Source organism: Scomber japonicus, chromosome 11, assembly GCF_027409825.1.
Source record: "Scomber japonicus isolate fScoJap1 chromosome 11, fScoJap1.pri, whole genome shotgun sequence".
Classification (NCBI taxonomy): domain Eukaryota; kingdom Metazoa; phylum Chordata; class Actinopteri; order Scombriformes; family Scombridae; genus Scomber; species Scomber japonicus.
In genome coordinates this window covers 15,038,938-15,059,175 of record NC_070588.1, presented here as the reverse complement: position 1 = coordinate 15,059,175, position 20,238 = coordinate 15,038,938, and the positions used below count along the sequence as shown (strand labels likewise).

Here is a 20,238-nt window from a genome sequence, read left to right as displayed (position 1 = left end):
AAAAAATTCTTATATTTGTATTTTCATAACAAAGTTATACAGTAAATAGATTGGCCTTGAGTATTTAGTTATACCTGCTTAAAAGTAAAAAAAAATGTTGTATTTGCATTTTAATTAAAAAAAAGGTATATACAGTAAGAAGATTGGCCCTCAGTAATTAGTTATACGTGCTTAAAACGTTGCAAAAAGACATTTGATATTTGCATTTTCGTAACAAAGTTGTACAGTAATAAGATGGCAATTAGTTATACTTGCCCAAAACACTGCAAAAATAAAAATGATATTTGCATTTTCATAATATGGATATACAGTAAGAAGATGGGCCCTCAGTAATTAGTTATATATTTGCTTAAAACATTGCAATTTTTTTTAAATATTTGCATTTTCATAACAAAGTTGTGAGAAGATGGGCACTCAATAATTAGTTATACAGACTTACAACATTGCAAACACTTCTTTGATATTTGTATTTACATTACAAAGTCATACATCTGGGTCTCAGAAACAAGTCAGAATTTCCAAAACTTGTCTCGTCTTGTTAAACAATGATAAAGTAGCTTTGTTAATAACAATGATTAAATATCACAGATGCATAATTGCTAACATGTTTAACAGGTATAGAAATGCTAAGTTGCTTAGATGACTTGTGTTTGTCTTGAATCCCTAATTGACATATGCTTCTACTTTACTGAGAAGCTCATCTGCCTTCTCTACAGCTTGCCTCTCATTTTCTGCTTTGAACTGTCCATTTGGAATGTGGGGGAATGGATGACAGTTGGGGTATTGAGTCTTTTTGGGGTCCACTCCCAGCATCCTCAGATTTTGCACAATTTGAGGGAGATCTTTCAGTTGAGGGTTGTAGAGGGAAACTTCTTGAGCAATAACTGAGATGGAGCTGCTGCTGGGGTTACCATGTCTTTTATACTGTGCGGCTTTGAGAGACTTTTCCACAACTTGATGGACTTTGAACAGACACCACTCTGTGCTCCCCTCACCGATGTCATTGTAAGCTGCATTTAGATCACAGCGAGCCTGTCGACACCAGCGCTGGGCCTCCTCTCTGTTTGGCCTCGGGATATTGCTATTATGAGTCCAAAAGTTGTAGGAACGGCTGCCTCTGAAGAATCGCTCTCGGCTACTTCTGTGATACCCGGCCTCCTGATTCCATTGCTGGTAGAAGTCTCTGAAATTTGAATTTGCCCCTGAATAGGACCCAGCAGTTTTGCCTTTGCTTTTGCCTTTACTGAGCTCATCAATTCGATTCTGCAGATATTTGAATGCCTCAGTGGCAAGCAATGGGCAGTCAGGGTTTTTGTCAGGATGCCATCTTAGATAGAGTCGTCTGATGGCTTTATGCTTCTCCTCCTCAGAGAGAGTCCAGATCTCAGCCAAACATTTATCAATTTCCCTTTTAGCCTCTTCAAAAGATACCGGTAAGGACCTTGCAGATGATGGTTGGGAAGAAGATGGCACAGCTCCTGATACTAACACTAGCTCCATGCAAGAAGCTTCAGCAGAAGTGCAAGTCCCCCTATCAGGTTCAGGCTTCGTTTCGCATTTAAACTGATATAGATCCAGACAACTGACTTCAATTGTCTCATCTTCTCCAATTAGTATTTTGTATCTCCGTGAATATTGTCCAGAATGCCCAGACAGTTCCTCAACAATAACTGCATAAATGTACTTGTTGTTAGTCATGTAGCCAACATATTCCCCCCCTTCAAAGTTATTGAGGATGTTCATGTCCAAGGAATCATGCCATTCCTTTGGGATATCTGTCCCAGGGGCATGTGAATTGACCAGCAAGCCATCCGTTTCAGCACTGTCATGGATCCCATTCTCAGTTAGAACTGTCTGAGCATCTTGCAGATTGTCACATGTGAGAAGTTGTCCAAGGACTGGAAGGTGTTCTGTTGCAATTCTGTTGTCTAAAAGAGCGTTGATCTCCCTTGTCAATAACATAACAACTTTATTTAACACCTTAAAAGCCATGCTCTCATTGTGTTTTAAGTAAAAGATGCAATCTGTTTGTCCTTGTTTGACGTAAACATCAATTTCAGCTGCAGTGTCATTTAATGGCTGTTTGTCCAGCCAAAGCTCTGTTTCCAAGCTTTTGCAGCAGACAATCTGAATACTACCAAAAGTCTTCTCACACATTTCAATGGCATCTTCTTGTGTTATTTTCCCCTTCGAATGCTCTCTAATAAGACAGACTAGTCCATGACGAAATGCTACTGAGGACAGATGTTGGTCAAACCATCCTCTAAATTCACAGCTACTTCCGAGCTCACAAAGCTGCATGTGTAATTCCACGACTTTCTCCTCAGTGAAGTTAGACAGCATTTTAGGCTGAAATTTTGGAGGCAGCAGTTGCAGCAATCGATGATGCGCATAAATGTCTGTGCCCAAATAACATTCACTGAGTTTCTGAAGCAACAGGAACTCATTTGCCAGCGCTTTTTCTATCCTTTTAGTCTCAAATGCTGTGTCATTGTAGTACAGTGTGTGTGATGGGTATAATTTACCATTTACTGCAGGAAGATAGAGAGCTTTTATATCGACTAGGGCCTGACTTCCATGAATTTTAATTAACTCAAACAACTGCTTAACAGCTTGTTTGACAGTTTTCCATTGGTTTGGGTTTAATTGTGGTTTAGCAGAGGAATCAGCATAAACTGCTGCCAGAACATTACAGTACTGCTCAGCAGTAGGTACCACCGTTACACCAATTTTCTTGAAGAACTCTGCAAACATGACATCCATTGGAGGAATTCCGTACAAATATGGTCTGAACTCAAGGTCACAGGGCAGTGAAAGAGATGTATTATCAGCCTTCACAAGTTTTGTATCTCTTTCAACCAGCACAACTGGGAGACCTTTCAGTTGTTGGATATCAAACCCATTTGCTTGCAAGTAGGCATAAGAACTTCGAAACACATTTGCACGGGTTTTGATCAAGTCCTCAGTATGACAAGGTGACTCACAGATGTTGCTTATATTTCTGGTAACACACTCTGGAGGTGGTTGTTCAAAAGCTCCTGCATTTGTCATTTTTTTCAGAAGTTTCTCTGACTTATAAACTGGTAGATGAATAATTGCCATTGAAGACCAAATCAACTCTTGATGCTTACGATCGCTTTCCATCAAAGATCCTCTGATTTTAACAGCAGTCCTCTCGGTGGCGAATGGTTGGTGATAGTTGCAGAGTTCATTTTCAATTTTCACAGGAAAAATGAACTTGATGTCGGCTATGTTCTCCAGGAACCTTTCCTCTTTGTTTTTGTCGTTACTTGCCATAGTCAAGGCTGCTTTTAAAACTACTGATGATTTACGTTTCAACTCTTCAAGTGGACTGTTTCCTTTTGCTTCTACTTCCAACTGTTGAGCAAAATGTATTATTTCATCTTTTGACACAAAATGCTTCATTCCAAGTTCTTTGAGTAACTCTTTTGTTTGGATTGTTTTCACTGCATTTTCTTCACACACCTCAGTCCAAAATGTCTTGGGCAAAAATCTTTCTTGTGGCAACATGGCCTTGTACAAAGCAACACTCTCATCATAATAGTATGATGCCATCTCCAATCTGCCGTGAGAACTGCGGATCAATTTCACTGTCTTCATTGAGGAGATGATTTTGTCCTTATGGTTAGCATATTTGACATTTAGTTGTAGTGATAATAACATTTTGAAACAATGAAGTGTCTGTCTCTCTGAGAGATTGTGTGCAACAGGAAGAATGAACTCCATGAAATACTCCAGGTCAGTCAGGGTTTGGATTTTCAGTGCTTCTGATACACTGCAGTTCACATGATTGTTTTTGAGGAAAATGTTGTTGCTGTCAGGCAGGGTGAACAAATCTGGAAAGCTAGTCATTGAATATGCACTGATGTTGAGGATAAATACCCCTTTTGGTCCATCAATCCTCACTCGTGTACCATGTATTGTTTCAAATAATGGCAAAGATTTGAGCTTCCTTTGATACCCTTGAATGTCTTTGGTTTTTAATACTCCAGACTGCAGGAAGCTCTGAAGCACTCTCATCTCATCAGTGGTAAGCTTGGAAAACTCTGAGTGGTTAATATTGAAAACTTGGTCCAACACAGAACTTTCATCATTCACATCCATAAGTTCGGGTTGTAGAAGTGAACGTGTCTGTCGGTTCATGTCAATGAAAAATGAACTGTCAAGCTTCATAAAACCAAGTTTAAACAGGATGCCTGATATGTCCCTTTCTGAGGCGACCTGAATAACACTTGGCATGTCTTTCATTGTTTGCAGGAAGTGCATGTTGTTTAACCTTGGACACACAACAGGTAAAATGCAGCAGTCATTGAAGAGCTGCCTCACAGCGCTTAATGTCAGACTTTGTTCATCATCAGTAGATGTTTCAGGTTTGATTTGACTTGTTAAGAACATCCAAAGTGATTTCAGCCACTTTGACATTGCCTCGTTTGGGACATGAAGACCAGTGTGCGGATCCACTTCACAGTTTTGGAGAAGACCCTGAATATATGGTTTTAAATAATTGGCTGCAGTGGGAAGTGTCAAACTGTTGACAAGTTTGAGAGTTTGTAGAACATCAATCTGGTCTTTGTTGGTCTCATAATCTGCAAATTGGTCCTCGTAGCCAATGAACAGACTGTCGTATCTTGTTATATGCTTTGGAGATTTGGAGTTAAATACTCTCAAAATGTTATCTCTTGTGAGAAGAAGTGGAAGTCCATCAAGTAAACTGAAGTGTTCCTTGGTTACCTTTTTCAAGTCGAGACCTTTTAAGCAGAAATTCAAGAGCTTTGAGCATAGTTTTTTATCTCTAATCAGAGTGGCACTTATAGGCAGGGGTAAATCCTCATCCGTTTGTGTTGGGTCATTCAGGGGTTTTGCTCTCAGAAAAGTCTGCACAGTTGAAGGACTGACATCTTTCACTTTAATGCCAGCAGTTTTGAAACCAGTCCATATCTTTTGCATCATCATGGAAAATGGAACCAGTTTCATTCCAAGGTCTTCCAAAATGGAATTAATCTGTCCACCTGATGAATATTGTAGGTAAGGTGCCTTTGTTGATTTAGTTTCACTGACATTACACCAGTCAAAAGCGTACTCTTTAAATGCTCGTTCTGCAGTTACATGTATTGAGCTCTTCAACACTGGAATCACATTAAGGCATCGTTCATTGATTGATCTGTATACTTCATGTATCATTTCATGCCACTCCTGACCAACAACTTTGGACACAGTTGGCCAAAAACAGAGGTATGAGGTACTGAGAAATGACTCAATACGTGCAGGAGAGACTTTCTTTACTGCAATGCTTCGGCTGATGTAATCAAGGAGATCTGCATACAGTGGTGCTATGATGTTCTTTTTCAAAAATTCATTCCAGTTACATTTCAAACTTTGGCCATCTTCTTTCCAAAGGCTTCTCCTGGCAGAGTCTACCTCAAAGTTTCCATTGATGTGCACTGGCAGTCCAGTTTTTCCAGGCAGCGGAAGTGAACAAAAGGCTACTCCATCAAAATGAATAGGGCTGGATAGTTCTATTCCAGCAGGGCTGGATACTGCTCGATTTAAAGTCGTACTGATATTTGACTTAACACACACTGCTACTGCAGCTTGGGGAAGTTTGTCTGAAAGTTTTACATCTCTCCCACCACTGTTTTTGAATGTGCCAAACTGCTCCGCAATGATCCATTTACTTTGTCTTTTATCTGAGGAGGAAATTATGGTTCCATAAATAGCCTTGCATGGGTCTATCTGTTTGTCAGATTGTAAAGCATTTTGTAAAAGCTTGACAAAAGCATCTTTTTCTTCTCTGCTTTTCTCTGGTTGAGTCTTTTCAACCAAGAAGATGCTTTTAGGTGTCCCTGAGTGTTCATTGATTTCATGGACTTGAATTTTGCAGATGTTTCTCAGAAACAGAATTAGTCCTTCAGGATCTTCAGCAAGGGCAGAGCACAGTTCTTTCATGTCACACTCAGTGACTCCCTGTTGGGATATTTTAGAGTTGTCTGCCATGGTATCCAACCTTAGAGGTAATCTGAACATGGTGCCATCTTCAAGGGGAAATTGGTCTGGAAGAAAGGATCTGTAGACATCCATATACATCTCCTTGAAAGTTCCATCCAGTTTATAACCAATTCCAGCGGATGATTTGCCTGAATGACACTCAATGTAATTTTGATTGGGATCTGAAATGCAGAGTAATTCATCTCCAGTCAGGATTGAGGGGCAGTCAGTCAGATGGTAAACAGAGTTGAATCCTACTCCGTACTTTCCTATCTTCCCTCGAGAATTGTGCTTTCCTCCTTCTCCCAACTGTTGAATGCCAATCAGGTCGGCATCAGAGAAGACTTTGTTGTTGAACACACACAGTGCTGGACCCTGCAAATTGTTCCATTTCTCCCCAAACGTTTTTTCATTGCCATGCTGTCGTTTGTCCCAAACAAAGTGAATTTCTGTTGCTTCTGCATCATCTGCATTTTGGATAAGCTCTTTAAGGATATCTTTCTTTGAAGGATAGGCTGAAATTATGTTCTTAATTCGAACAGGTAGTTTCTCCTGCTGTTCAAAGTGAAAGGCAAATGGTGAGATGTTCTCAACCGCATGATTTTGCAGAGCATGATGCTTGGTTGTTTTGATTCCAAAATGGAGAGCCATAACACGTGGGATATTCTCGTGGCATAATGTGACGCCAGAACTGATTGGGATCCATGGGCTGTCATTAAAAAAGAGCTCACTTGCAGGTTGTAAAACACCATGTTCATTGGGTATGAGGCAGTTACTAGTTTCCTCTTCTGCATTATATATGCCTCTGCTTAATACTGTGAGGCAAATATCAAGATCGCTCTTTGGCAGGGGCTGGTTTCCATGTTGAGTGTGCAACTCCTGGAGCACAGTTAGATACTGAGTGAGTGTAAATTTCTTTTCAATGCCTACACTTTCCCAGAGATTCCTGAAACCAGTGAAGGCAGGCGGCAGAACATGGAGATACGGTTTTGCTTCAAATTGCTCTTTTTCAGCTACACAGTTCACATTTACAAATGCATTGCCAACAAGAATGAATGGGAAGGAATTTGCGCTCTGTGAAATGTAAGTGGAATTTCCAGAAGCACAGAGCCATTGATCCAGAAACTTGTAGCATTCAAAGGCTATTTTGTGAAGCATGGATTTGTCAGTGGATTGAGATTGCATATGTGCTTCTTTCAGCTGCTGAAGCACCATCTCAGGCTCTGGATGGTCGCGAACCCCCAAAAGTTGTAGGAGTGTATCTGTGTTGTGTATTTTCAGAGTGCAGTGATCCAGGACAGGTTGTATCATGTTAACAAGTAGGGAGCATTTGTCACTAAAAACATCAGTGGGCCTTCTAAGTATTACCTGTCCTTCCATTTTGGTATCACCAGGGTAAAATGCTGGCAGAAATTCTGTTATCCTCAGTGTTTCCCAGTGGTGGGACTCTTTGTTGTACATGTGATCCTTCATGAGTTCAAGAAGGCATTTCAGATGCCCATATGCTTTCTTTTTGTCAGTGCTCCAGGTTTTGGTAATTGTGCCTGCTTTCTCGGTTATGTCCTCCAATGGGAGATCATCATCTGCCATTCCAAGTGCCAGTAAGCGTTGAATCCTTTTGGGGGAACAAAAGTCATTTTTAGTACCTCCAAGCAATCGTCCTTCTGCTCGTTCAAAAAGACAGGCCACTTTTCCTGAGGGATTCACAAGATTCCTGATATACTGGAGCTGTCCGCCTGTTGTGGGAATGCATGGATGGTTGACCAATAGATTGTCAATTTTTTTTATATTAAGGTCAATAGCATGAAGCACAAGAGTATCTCTACTCTTAGGGTCCATGGTAGCAAGGTTGTTAAACACTGCTTCTTGATAAAACTTCTCCCAGTTCCATGTTCTGTTGTCTAAAACCTTTTCAAGGCCAGCTTGTTTGAAGCTATTTCTCAGCCATAGTGGAAGAGGAACAACATGGTTTGGTGCTTTTGCATGTTTTTGGGAGATCTGCATTGCAAGCGTACAAATGTCTTCATCCTCCTCAATGTCCTCATGCAAAAATATGGCATTGTTCATTGAGCACCAGTGTTTGCCTTCGCTGAAGAGTTCTGGAGCAGCAGTTTGTTGGGCAACAATGGAGTAAAATTCATCAACCAAAGGTTTGAAAGTTTCACTCACTTTCTCCCTATTAGGCCAAAATGTGTGGTAACAGTAATTGTCCAGTTGGTCATTTTCAGACATTTTCTTAAGTGCTAAGAGTGCAGTAATATATGCTGTCACTACAGGATCCTGAAGAAGAGATTTGTTCCACTCTTGTTTCACTCCACTCTCCCACAGACCTTTTCGGTTGCTCGTCACAGCAAATGTTCCATTTACATTGATTGGGAGACCAGTGGAAATGGAAAGAGGAAGGAAACAAAATGCTTGTCCAACAAGTTCAGAGTGTAATGCAGCCAATTTCCCAGTCTCTGGATCATTTTGCAAAGGCACAGCAACACCCCCGATTGGCAAGGAGAACTTTGCTTGCTTGTTTTTCTCAAGGGTCATTTTTAAAGACTGGTGTGTCCCAAAGCAGTTGTACAGAAGCCAGGACTGAACCTGAGTTACACCAGACTGCTGACTGGTTATTTGGACAATGTTGACTGTGCTGCAGTCAATTACCTCTTTGCATTTTACATCATGTTTCATCAATGTTGTTTTGGCTTGATTCTGCTTTGACAAACCAACTTCATCAGGAATTTTCATTGTGCTCACAGTGGTTTTGGAGACAGTGAAGATTGTCTTCATTTCTTCATCTCTCGGTGGTGTTGAGGCATTGTTTGAGATCTTTTGTAGAGATAATGTATTGACATTCTTCAGAAAAAGCAGGTGAGTTTGTGAGTTGTTAGTCAAATGCTGTTGAAAACTGATGATGTTGTCATTGTGATAGACCTTTTTGCTAATCTCTGACTTGAACGCCTCTTCTTCAGTTCGGAAAGGTAGTTTGATCAGAGTGCCTTGATATGGTGCCGGTGGGCCTTGTTTGCTGAAATTGCAATCAAAAATGCGTTCATATGGTCCAAATTGACCTGGGAAATAACGAAAATGTCGCTGTAGAGAGAGGTCCAGCTTGATCCCAGGATTAGTTTCGTGTTTGATGTGCTTCTTAAGGTGAGTTACATTTGGATCCAGTATGAGAAGACTGTTTCCACTGAGGATGGAAGGGACATCTGTCACATGATACACAGTATTGAATCCAAGTCCAAACTTTCCAATTTTTTCCAGCTTGTTTTCCTTTGAGGCAGAGCCAACTCTGACAATATTTTTCCAATCCTCAGCTGTAAACTGCTCATTATTAAATGCCCAAAGACAAGGTCCCTGACAAAGTGCCATATCAGGGTCAATGAGACTTTCAGGGGCGTCTTTGTGCACTCTGAAATCCATCAAGAATTTACAGGCCTCTGCCCCAGCATCCTCTGCATTTTGAATGAGCTCTTTGAAGATGTCACTGTCTTCATCATACTCTTTAAGAATGTTTTTGATTCTCATTGTTATTGGTTCAGATTGTCCACATTGTTCAATTCCCACTAACTCTGGATCGAGGATGTGGGTACTGAGAAGTTGGATGTTGAGCCAATCAGCTAATGCTTTTGGTATTTCCTCATGCATGACATGGATTTCCTCCTGGCTATACTGAAGCTCTTCCAAACTTTTTTTGCTTACATCACAGAAGACTGTTGTTGAGTGTGGTTTGAGAGTAAATTGGCCACCCTTTGTAATGACTGGCACTGGGATGTCATCTTGCACTGTCTTCTTCTCTCTCCACAGCCAGTTAAGAATTTCTATTGAGACTTTTATCTCAGAGGAAGTTGCCAATTGCTGTTTCCTTTCTTCAATGGATTTCTTGATGAAATAAAGAATGTCAACAATTTCTTGATCTGAAAGTGATTTTCTCAAACCAAACTCACAAAGCAAGTTCTTGTAAAGCAGAAATTCTTTTGGCACCTTCCCAATGTAAGAGCTCAGATCTAAATTACGTGGATAGTCTAGAACAAGATCCTGTGGTGCAACAAACTGGTTGTGGCTCCACAGCCAACGTGCTTCTTTGCTAATAACTGTAGAAAATGCATAGAGGTGATCTTGCATGTGTTTGTAAATGCTGTTCAGCTTCCTTTTGAAATCCCAATTTGTGTCAGGATCAGCCATTTCGTCTGTTTTTGATATCAAGATTGATAAATTCTCAATCACTTTTGCAGGTGGAGGTAGGCATTTGAGACCAAGTTTGTTGCTAACTCTGTCACTCAGCTTTCCCATTAAAGGCATTACATGCTCAACAATGTTGTCATACATAGTGTGTCTTATTTCATGTGGGCAGAAGAAACAACTCTGTGATTTGTCATTGCCAGGTTTAGCACAAGGGACCCATTTTAACATTTTGAGGCGATTGAGCTCTTCATGAGAAAACTTTGACAGCAGATCATTCGCATCCAACATTTTCAAGAGTACTTGAGCTCTTTTGAGAGCCTCAGTTTGAGAGTCAACATGGAGTTTGTCAATCTGTGTGGCAGCATGCAACAAGTGCCCCGGTGACAAGTCTACTTCTTTATTTAGCAACCCGAGATCTGTCAGACTTTCAAGCATCTGCGGTGTTTTGGCATATAAAGGTGGGGCAAAGAGATATGGCTCAAAAATGACTTTGAAAGCTTGAATTCTTGGATCCAAAAAACTTGAGGTCGTTTTCAGCTCTCCATTCACTTCAATGAACTTCAAGTTCTTACATCTATGTTTCAAGGTCTGATTTTGAGAGAAAATTATTTGACCATGCTGTAAAATCCAAGTCATTATTTTCTCAGTGTCCTCTTTACTGCAAGTCCCCTTCTCAACACTGTCAATGAGGAGATTAGCTGCTTGAACTGTATCCAAGAGATTAACTTTGAGCAGTTTTAATAGTTTGCGATCAGCCTCAGTAGCACACTGCACAACTGAATCAGGCATGGGGAGCTCTTTTGGTACTGTTAGACCAGAACCTAAAAGCACAGCCTGTTTGGACTGAGCTGCAACATACTGTCCTTTCATGGTTTGGAACAGAGGCACCCTTGAGAGTAAATCCTTCTCACTGCCTGAGAGAGACTCCAGACGCGAGAGAAATTCTTTTAGTTCTTCTCGTTGTCTGTCAGAAGCAGTCTGGAGTTCTCTGATGAGATGCTGAGAATCTAAATTCATCAGGATTTTCATGACACTCCTTGGAGATGGGCTCAGCACATAAGAGTCTAGGTCTTCATGTTTGAGCCAATCATTTCCTCTCACCACAGTACCATCAACTTTGTTTACCAACTGAACTATTTGTTCTGGCAAGCTACTCTGCTTACTTTTCTGAAAAATTAGGGTTGTTTTCTGTTGTACTCTTGCTAGTAATACAGGCTGACTGAGAGATGGGGGGCTGACTGGTATTAATGGCATTCCAGTGAAACCACTTAACTCTTTGAAGTGAGTGTTGAGAAATTTCCAGTATTCTTGTAGCCAGTCTAAAGGTGGATGTTGACTGTTGCTGATGTCCCACTTAACAAGCCCTGTCCTCGTTGGCTTCCAGTCATCTGGCAAATACCTCCTTGTGTATTCTTTCACGTGGTCGGCATCAATGTTGATTACCTTGAATAATTCTGTAAAATATGAATATATGTATTTAGTGTAAACATGCATATTACAAGTAACTTTTAAAACAGCTTTTTCTCAAATGTTGTTCTTACTTTCTCTAGCTAGTTGTTTTAGGTGGGTACGGCAGGCTGGACTGAGATCATCTGGGATGAAGAGGTGTTTGCAACATGGCAGCAACGCTCTGCACAGAGGATACATTTGTTCATTGTTCATGTAAAAACAAACAAACTAGCAAAGAAAAAACACAAGCCATGTCTGTGGCATCTGTGTGTTTGTATGTTTTGTCAACTACAACATTTTTTTCTGCATAGTTGAAGTTGCAAAGCCAATTTATGATAGCAATGCTTATGTCCATAATGACCAAACATTAGTTTGTTTATTAATAGGTATCTTTCATTAATGGAGATTTTAGTTATCACAGCTACAAAATTAACATCAGTACAAAATATTAATGTCATTATGCATCCACTCATCATTTATTTATGAAGAAGTTGTTTATAGTTTGTATAGGACTAATGGAGCATAAACCACATGGTTTATGTGGTAATAGTTTTTATATCTAGAGTGTGAAGACAACATTTAAACCCTACCTTGGAAATTCATTGCTGTCAATTAAAGTGGTGTCCTCCTCTCTGTTTGTGAAAGATCTGAAAGAGCCATCACTGAGTGGAAGCAGCTGAAGACCCTGGAGTTCTCTGTATTTTCTATCACTCAAAGCATACTCCAGAAGGTAGAGTTTGTCTTCTTTAGATATGTTATGCAAGTCAATCCTGTGGAGAACACCCTTGAGGAAAGCTGGAGTCACATGTCTTAGGGTGTCACTGTGTGGATAGGTCTCATTTATTGCTCTTGCGACACGACTTGGTACAGTGACAAGATTTTCTCCACAGGAAACCAGAGTCCTTTTAATGGTGGCCAGTATGTCAGGGCTTGGTGGACTATTACAGGGAAACACAGCTTCAGATGGAGAGATAAACTTTCTTTCATCTTTGGCAAGAGAGAGGACAGCAACATTTTCTCTAAATAAGTGATGAAGAACATCTAGAGCAATGACATGCCATTTGTCTTTGTGCTGTATCTCAGCGATATCTGGCCACAGATCATACACGGAAGAGACTTGGACAATACCCTGTTGGGCAAGTTTGATAGCATCTTGAATGATCATGAGGTAAGCCTGTGGGAGCACTTCCTTCATCAGCAGTTCATTCCACACAGCATGTTCATCATGTTTCTGGTCTTCCTCTTGCCACTTGATGTGTCTTCTGTTGTCTGTGAGGCCAAAGCACGCATTGACATAAACTGGGAGCCCTGTCTTGTTGGATTCATTGTTAGGGAGTGGGAGAAAGCAGCTCAGTCTACTCTCACTACAGTCTCTCTTCTCACTACAAGGGAATGCCAAGTCAACTTGAGGGAAAAAGCTCAACTTTTTTGCAAGTGAATCTATTTTTTCTAAGTTTCCCTCTTTCATGGTGCATGATGTCACAAGCCACTTTGTTTCCTTGTGGTCCTCTGAGTTGAGGGTTATTAGTTTGAATCTTGTCGAACCCTCTGTGATTGAATTGTCTTCTGATTTCATCATCACATCTGTGGGGACGGAGGATTTCACTTCAAGTCTGGTGTTAACAGAGCCATCTATGTTAATGTGTTTCAAGGACACAGTGGTCACATGTTTTAGGAACAGGAGGCTTAAGTCTGCATCTGCAATGAAGCTATCAAAAAGCTGAACAACCCTATCAGAGTCATATAGATTATCTGAAATGTCTGATGCCTGATTGCGCAAGGGGAATCTGAAAATTGTCCCATCAAAGTGCTGATCCTCCATGATGACTTTTGACCACTCTTGTCTACTTACAAGTGAAAGAATATCTCTAAAGGGTTTGAACTGGTCATGTATGTTCATCAGATTTTCTCGATCTTCTTCATCCTCTAAAGACCACTGAAAACCTCCTTTTCTTTCCCCAAATATTTTCTCCTGGGGATCCATCACACCAAGGTGCCCTGAGCTGAAGACACTTGGCACATCTGTCAATAAAATGAAAGTGCTTGTCCCATTATTGAACCACAGGCTCTATGTTCTCCAAACACTAAGCATTATACTGATACTTTAAGAATATGTGTGATACCTATGCATAGCTTTACCTGTTATGTGGTAAACAGAGTTGAAGCCAATCCCAAACCTCCCAACTTTGTTTGGGTCATTGCGCTTGACACTCCTCCCTGAAGTCTGAATACCTTTCCAGTCATCTTCAGTGAATGCTGCATTGTTGTAGGCATATAGAGCAGGACCTTTGCAAAAATAACAAAGTACTTATACCAGAGAAGTTAAGTATGCATTTATGTGTTGTCAGTCATCCCTTTAATTTTCTCTCTACCTTCTCACTTATTTTGTTATTAATTTTAGTCAGACACTGCTTAATGTCCCTTAAGCAATATTAAAGTAATGTTGGGGTCTTTTCTTTAATTTGGTGACCACAATCTACTGTCAACTGCCTGCAGATACACTATCAGTCCCTGAAAAAATATTATGTAAAGGTATAATTGTAGTATATATAAAGTATTCATGTCAAATGGAACCAGCAACATAACATCTTCTAGATCAGAGTCATATGCCATGCTATCAAGTGATCATGAGAACCAAGTTTTCGTTGGGTAACCAGAAAACAAAGCCTTATTAAATAGCCTCACAAAATTGATATTTTGCTCCAATGAGGAAAAATATTAGAAAAATACCCTCTCTGCCAACTATGCTAAAGTAACTCACACAAAACATAACAGACAGGACCAGAGCAGACATTTGAGCACTGGACCTTCTTGTTTGGAGGCTAAAACGGAGTCACTGTCTTTTCCACCCTCTATTTGCTCTATTCATGTATTTTATTAATATACTGTATATTTAATTACTGGTGCTGATAACAACCCTGGAACATCCATATTCTCTGAACATCATGCATACCTTGGTATTTTCCCAGTTCATCAGTCCAAAGGCTCTCAGTCCCATTGCTTCTTTCATCATGGATGAAAACCACTTCTGTGGCTCCAGCATCATCTGCATTTTGAATCAGCTCCTGTTGACAAATTAAACATTTTAACCTTTTGCAGACCAAAGCTTACTCTAAAGGAGTCTTGTGTTCATTGCATCAAATCTGAGCTACACATATTGTTTATAGTTGACCATTTATGTGTATCAGTAAAGGTTGATGGTCCTTCGCCAAACTGGAGAGCTAAGGCAACTGCACATTATTAGAAGTGCATAGATATATATTTAAATGAATACATTGTGTCATAGTAAGAAAAGCACAAATTTAGATAATTAATGAAGATTAATTCAATTCAAAAACACATTAACAGAGGAAACTTCTAAGAGGAAATAAAATGATCTGTTTTCAGGATTCATATATCAACCAAGATATGAAAGGTTTTGTAGAGTATTTATAATAAACAGTATTTGACTGAAGATCATCGTACCCACCTTTAAAATTTGTCCACCATCTGGATATCGACGTAGAATATCTTTCAGGTAGTCAATGAAGGGCGGCGCTGTTGCCCCGAAGGAGGCCCTGAACAATTGGCCAAGAAAGACTTAGTTGGTCTTACGTACATATCATATACTTGTGGCATTGTACATGTGACTTTGCCCTCTCAGACACAATTATAAAAAGTTTCTTGCTCCACCAAATGACCACTTATGAAACATGACATGGTATGAATATGAAGTTAAGGTAATTAGTTATCAATAATGGAATTATTATATTTAGTTAGTTATGTGTTCTTGATTTTGTTTGACACAAATATTCGTAATAATAACAACATGACATATTAATGAAAACTAATAAGAATACCAATGAATGGGATATTGTTTTAGCCTTAAGAAGATCAGGGGTGTCTTAACCCACTGTAAATTTCTGTTAGTGTAGTAGGGTCTTACATATTAACAGTTCTACAGTTACATCATTTAATAATTTATTACGCGTGTCACAATTAATTTTTACTTGTCACCTTCATATACACTTGATTTCTTTAGTAAGACAGTCCATATTTCCTTTGTACAGTCAATATTTAATTTTAGTTTTATATCACATTTCAAAACTATGAATATTTTATTCTGTAAATAGTATGTTTTAATTTAATTTTAATATTAATTTGTTCATCTCTTTATGTTATATTATTCATTATATTATTTTTGTTCATGTTGGAGCAAACACCAAAACATTCTTTGTATGCTTCCATTCTTGGCTAATAAAACAGATACAGATTCTGATGAACTTATATTATCTATACATATATATACTACATTGCATATTGATATGAAGCATTTTTGATAATGATTCAATTAAACCCTGATAATTATCATTGTCCATTTGGTTATCTGAATAGAAACAGACACTGCACTAACACTATACCAAAGTCCAGTATAGCCCAATATCATATAACAAATTTTCTTCAGGGGTTTTCATATTCAGTAATATACCACCATGTATCCTTAAACCCTGTGACACAAGAAGATTTTACAAGAAGTCACCAGTAGTTGAAAAAAGAAAAAGTTGTTCCAAAACTGTGCATGTATTCATCAGTCGATGTGGATGTCCTCAGTCATCATCTGTGACATACTATTTATATTTCCTAGAGAGGTCAAAAACAACTACTAGTCTAGGCAATTTGTCACTATCTGGCAGTTGCAGTAAAGTTAAAAACAGCAGTGCAAGCAAGCCCATAGTTGGGGATGACATCCAGTGGCAGTTATGTGCATGTTTCCTCATTGCCCTTTAAAATACCAGAACAACCTCTTACTGTCATCAGTCATGACTTATGCAACTTACCGAGTTTTTTTCTTTGTCTTCAAACTCATCCTTCCTGGGTTGGATGCTGCAAGAGAGTCAAGAGTGTTGTGACAAACGCACACCAAACTCAAACTACATTATTTAGCTGCAGTTGCTTAATTGTAAGTTAACATTAAGCTGTAAGGGTTGAGCACTTTATTTAAATTCAGTCAACTTTGTGTTAGGGAACAGAGTAAAAGTGTGCATAATTAAACTCACAAATCAGTCAAAAACAGATAAAAGCAGCATAAATAAGTCCAGTGTACATAATCCAACATTACTGGTAAAACGTTTCCTAAACATAAAAAAGTCAGTTCAATTAATGTCTGGTATGTTAACTCTGAGTTAAGTGCGTGCATGGTGAATGAAAAAAAACAAGTTTTCAAAATCACCTGGCAACACGTAAATAAAAGGCGGGGTTTCCATTTTATTTTTATTCATCCAGTGGAGGTATTAATGTTTGTGTGTGTGTGTGTGTGTGTGTGTGTGCATACACACTTTGGGCCTGATTGACTAAAATCCCAAATAGTGGGTACTAAATTGAGTGCACAGTGCACGTTTCGTTTAACAAATATATTTGTTAACCTCTTCCACTAGAACCTGATATAATACACTTCTGATTATATCTTAATGTGTTTCAATCATTAAGATTTGTAAACAGGTAAAACTGGTTCGTTTGTCACAATGCTGACTCACTGAGCTCACTAGAAAACCTCAAAAACCTCTAACAGCTTCTTGTTTCAGGTAATGTTGCTGAGTCACACAGCATTGTAGAAGAAATTGCTGCTTGTATGACCCTGTGTACTCATCTATCCATCTAAGGCTGAAACTGCCTACTTCTTAACTTAAATGTCCAGTCTTATCTTGAATTTGCACAAATAAATGATATGAATCAATGTTGCTGCCTTACTGAGTTTCCCAACCAACTACTCTACTTCTCTATAAAAGTATTATAGCTGTATTATTATTGTTTGAATACAATGAGAAGAGGAAATGACCATCCTCTGGTGGAAATGATCGCTGGAGTTTATAGTTAGGGGTTGAATTAGGCTATGTCAAACACTAACCAGGAAATACTGCGGTCACGCCGTGACCGCAGTCCAGGAAATGGACAGATTAATTAATTGCAGAAAAAGTTTCAGGAATATGTGTGCAAAAGAATAAATACAATTTATACAGAGATAATGAATACAGAAGAATAATACAAAAATAACATTTTAGGACTAAATCAACATTTATTTTTCTTAATTGTTCTTTTTTTGCATCTATTTCTAATAGTTAACAGCTGTAGAAAGTAAATTCACAAGGTAATAAATTACACAATTCACAATACCTCAGTCATGGTGAGTCTTGCGTGTAGAAGTCCTGCTGTGATAAATGTCAGAGAAACTTAATGATGCCTGATTCACCAGCTCAGCGTTTATAAAGGCTGCTGGTGTCCAGCCCCAAACGTCGTTTCCAACTCAGTCTTTCATTTCTCTCTGAAATCCAGCCCTGCTTCAAGTGAAACGAAACTTTAGGAGGCAGCACTAACAACACATACCAACCAACGACTGTTTTCTTCTGGTTTTCTCAATGAAACGAAACTTTATATCTCATTTTCACTACTGATCTGCCATCAAATAACAAAGCACCTCAAGACCGTCACGTCTTTGTCATATTTACCACAAACACGTTTAATGTGAGCTCATTTCATTTTCGTTTATTTTCAACATACTTTGAATGATTGTGCCTCATGTCATGACAGTATGAAATGATCACTCATGATGACAGTTAATCCGCCGCTCGCTAGATGCTGCTGCAGGCTCCTACCAGCAGGCTCTTACTAGCCATACCACGGATACCACATTTTTCTCCCTAGGATGGCGAAGTCGTGACCCGCCCCACTCTACCTCTGATTGGCTGGTACACGTTGTATTCGTCAGTCATGTTTAGGCATGAGGAGTAAGATTGGCTATAAATACGGTAAGAATATCAGGGTACGACAATCAGAGTACCTTACTCTAAATCAGAGGTAGTGCAAGGCGGGTCATGACTTTACCGTCCTAGGAAAAAAAGTATACCAAACAGCTTCTTGCAGGAAAACGCAGGAAATGAAATGCGATCCGACAATGCCCCCGTTGTGATGTGATGCTTGCAAGATATAACACGTTTAACCCCATTTACTGTCAAACAATGAACACGGTATGTAAAAGTTTGCTTACATCATCGAATAAGCTTGTTGTTAAGGACCCAGTGCTGCTGAAAGGCTGCTATGTTAGCATGTGCTGTGTTGTGCATGTCGACTGTGGCCTGCTTTTTCTTCCACCCAAATAATCAGATGAGATGTGTTATCGTGCATTGACGCACAAGCAGGCATTATAAAGATGAACTGACAAACATAGATCATACTGGCTGACTAATCACATGGTAATAATGTTTGTGTGCTAACAAACGGGGTGGGGTTGGGGAACACCAGTATGTAGGCGTGTATAACAAACACTTGTGTCTCGCTTTCAGATGTCCCTATGATGTGTCACAAAGCCCCACTTCTCCCACTATGGTTGTAGATGGCACCATGCTGGATAAAACCAGTGATAAAGACCAACAGACTGGGCGTTGCTCAGACTGTGGATGTAGTCTCACTGTACCAGAGCCGGACTCTGACCCTGAATCAACCAACACTTCAACCACATCTAAACGGCAACGTGTGCACAAAACAGACATCCCTTCCAAGTGTCCATCCTGCCAGGCGGGCAGCAGCCTCCCCAACGGTCGACGGCCACACCGGCGCATCCGCCTCGACCCTCACAGCTGCTCCCTGTGCCCCAAAACCTTCATTTCTTCAGCCCACCTGAGCCTTCACCTTGCCTCCCACAACAAAGAAAGGAAGTTCAGATGTAACATCTGTGGAAAGTATTTTCATCAGTCCTCCCACCTGGTGGCACACAAGACTATCCACAGCGGGGACAGGCCGTTTAAATGCCCAGAGTGTGGTAAGACCTTCGGCCGGGCCTCGCATCTGAAGACTCACCGTCGACTTCACACTGGCGAGAAGCCCTTCAAGTGCACCTTCTGTGACAAGTCGTTCACCCAGAAGGCTGGACTCCTGGCACATGTTCGCCTGCACACAGGGGAGCGACCGTACAAGTGTGAGCAGTGTGGTGAAGGTTTCCGCTCTTTGTCACTTCTGCTCTCTCACAAGGAGTCCTCCGGGCAGGAAAAGCCAGCATCTACAGCAACGCTCAACAATCCCCAGAACACACAAAGTAGCTCTGAGGATCTAAAGTGTGGCGTCTGCTGCCGCACCTTTGTACGATCGTCATACATCAGGTTGCACATACACCTCAACAAGGGACAGCGGCCTTATCACTGCAAAGTGTGCAACAAGACCTTTGTCAAGCTGGATACGTTTGTAAACCACTGTGATAAACACTTAAGGCAGAAAAAGGATAAAAACAAGCAAGTTAAAGACAAAGTGGTTAAACCTCCTATGTTTGTCCCGCTCTCCAGGCCTCCTTCTCCTGAATCCTCCTCACCCTCCCAGCCTTTATCCTCTGAGGTCAACACACGCTCCAGAGCCAAAGCCAAGAGCAAAACAGAGCCCTGATCAACAAGGGCGCATCCAGGAGACAAAAATTAGGTTCTACCACAGAACTTGATAACAAATGAAGCAAGGCAGCATCCTCATGTTAGTTCAACTGGCTCTCAAAGTCTCACTTGTCACCAACAGAGCAAATTAAAAGTCCACCATCAGTAGTAAACTCAAAAGGGACCGAGAACAATTTCTGGTTAAACAACTCCCAAAATA

At 40.0% G+C, this 20,238-nt stretch overlaps 2 protein-coding genes across 2 annotated transcripts; one reads left to right on the top strand and one right to left on the bottom strand.

The window, feature by feature from the left end:
• Positions 1 to 326: 326 nt before the first annotated feature.
• Positions 327 to 16,477, bottom strand: LOC128367818 (sacsin-like). The gene is made up of 7 exons (XM_053328469.1): positions 16,449 to 16,477; positions 15,101 to 15,188; positions 14,585 to 14,696; positions 13,771 to 13,917; positions 12,222 to 13,653; positions 11,724 to 11,812; positions 327 to 11,636 (listed from the first exon to the last, which is right to left on the bottom strand). The coding sequence occupies exons 1-7, from the start codon at positions 16,475 to 16,477 to the stop codon at positions 664 to 666; spliced, it is 12,870 nt and encodes a 4,289-aa protein (XP_053184444.1). The 3' UTR covers positions 327 to 663.
• Positions 16,478 to 18,527: 2,050 nt separating this feature from the next.
• LOC128368155 (zinc finger protein 774) lies at positions 18,528 to 20,196 on the top strand. The gene is made up of 2 exons (XM_053328919.1): positions 18,528 to 18,632; positions 18,948 to 20,196. The coding sequence occupies exon 2, from the start codon at positions 18,988 to 18,990 to the stop codon at positions 20,035 to 20,037; it is 1,050 nt and encodes a 349-aa protein (XP_053184894.1). The 5' UTR covers positions 18,528 to 18,632; positions 18,948 to 18,987; the 3' UTR covers positions 20,038 to 20,196.
• Positions 20,197 to 20,238: the final 42 nt, after the last annotated feature.

Excerpts from the sequence above, each read along its gene's own strand:
- LOC128367818 (XM_053328469.1), bottom strand. The coding sequence starts at position 16,477 with ATGAGTTTGAAGACAAAGAAAAAAACTCG. Across the intron at positions 13,654-13,770 it reads CTCTGTTTACCACATAACAG|ATGTGCCAAGTGTCTTCAGC; the intron begins GTAAAGCTATGC and ends TTTTATTGACAG. Across the intron at positions 11,813-12,221 it reads GACAGCAATGAATTTCCAAG|AGCGTTGCTGCCATGTTGCA; the intron begins GTAGGGTTTAAA and ends TCCTCTGTGCAG.
- LOC128368155 (XM_053328919.1), top strand. The coding sequence starts at position 18,988 with ATGGTTGTAGATGGCACCATGCTGGATAAAACCAGTGATAAAGACCAA.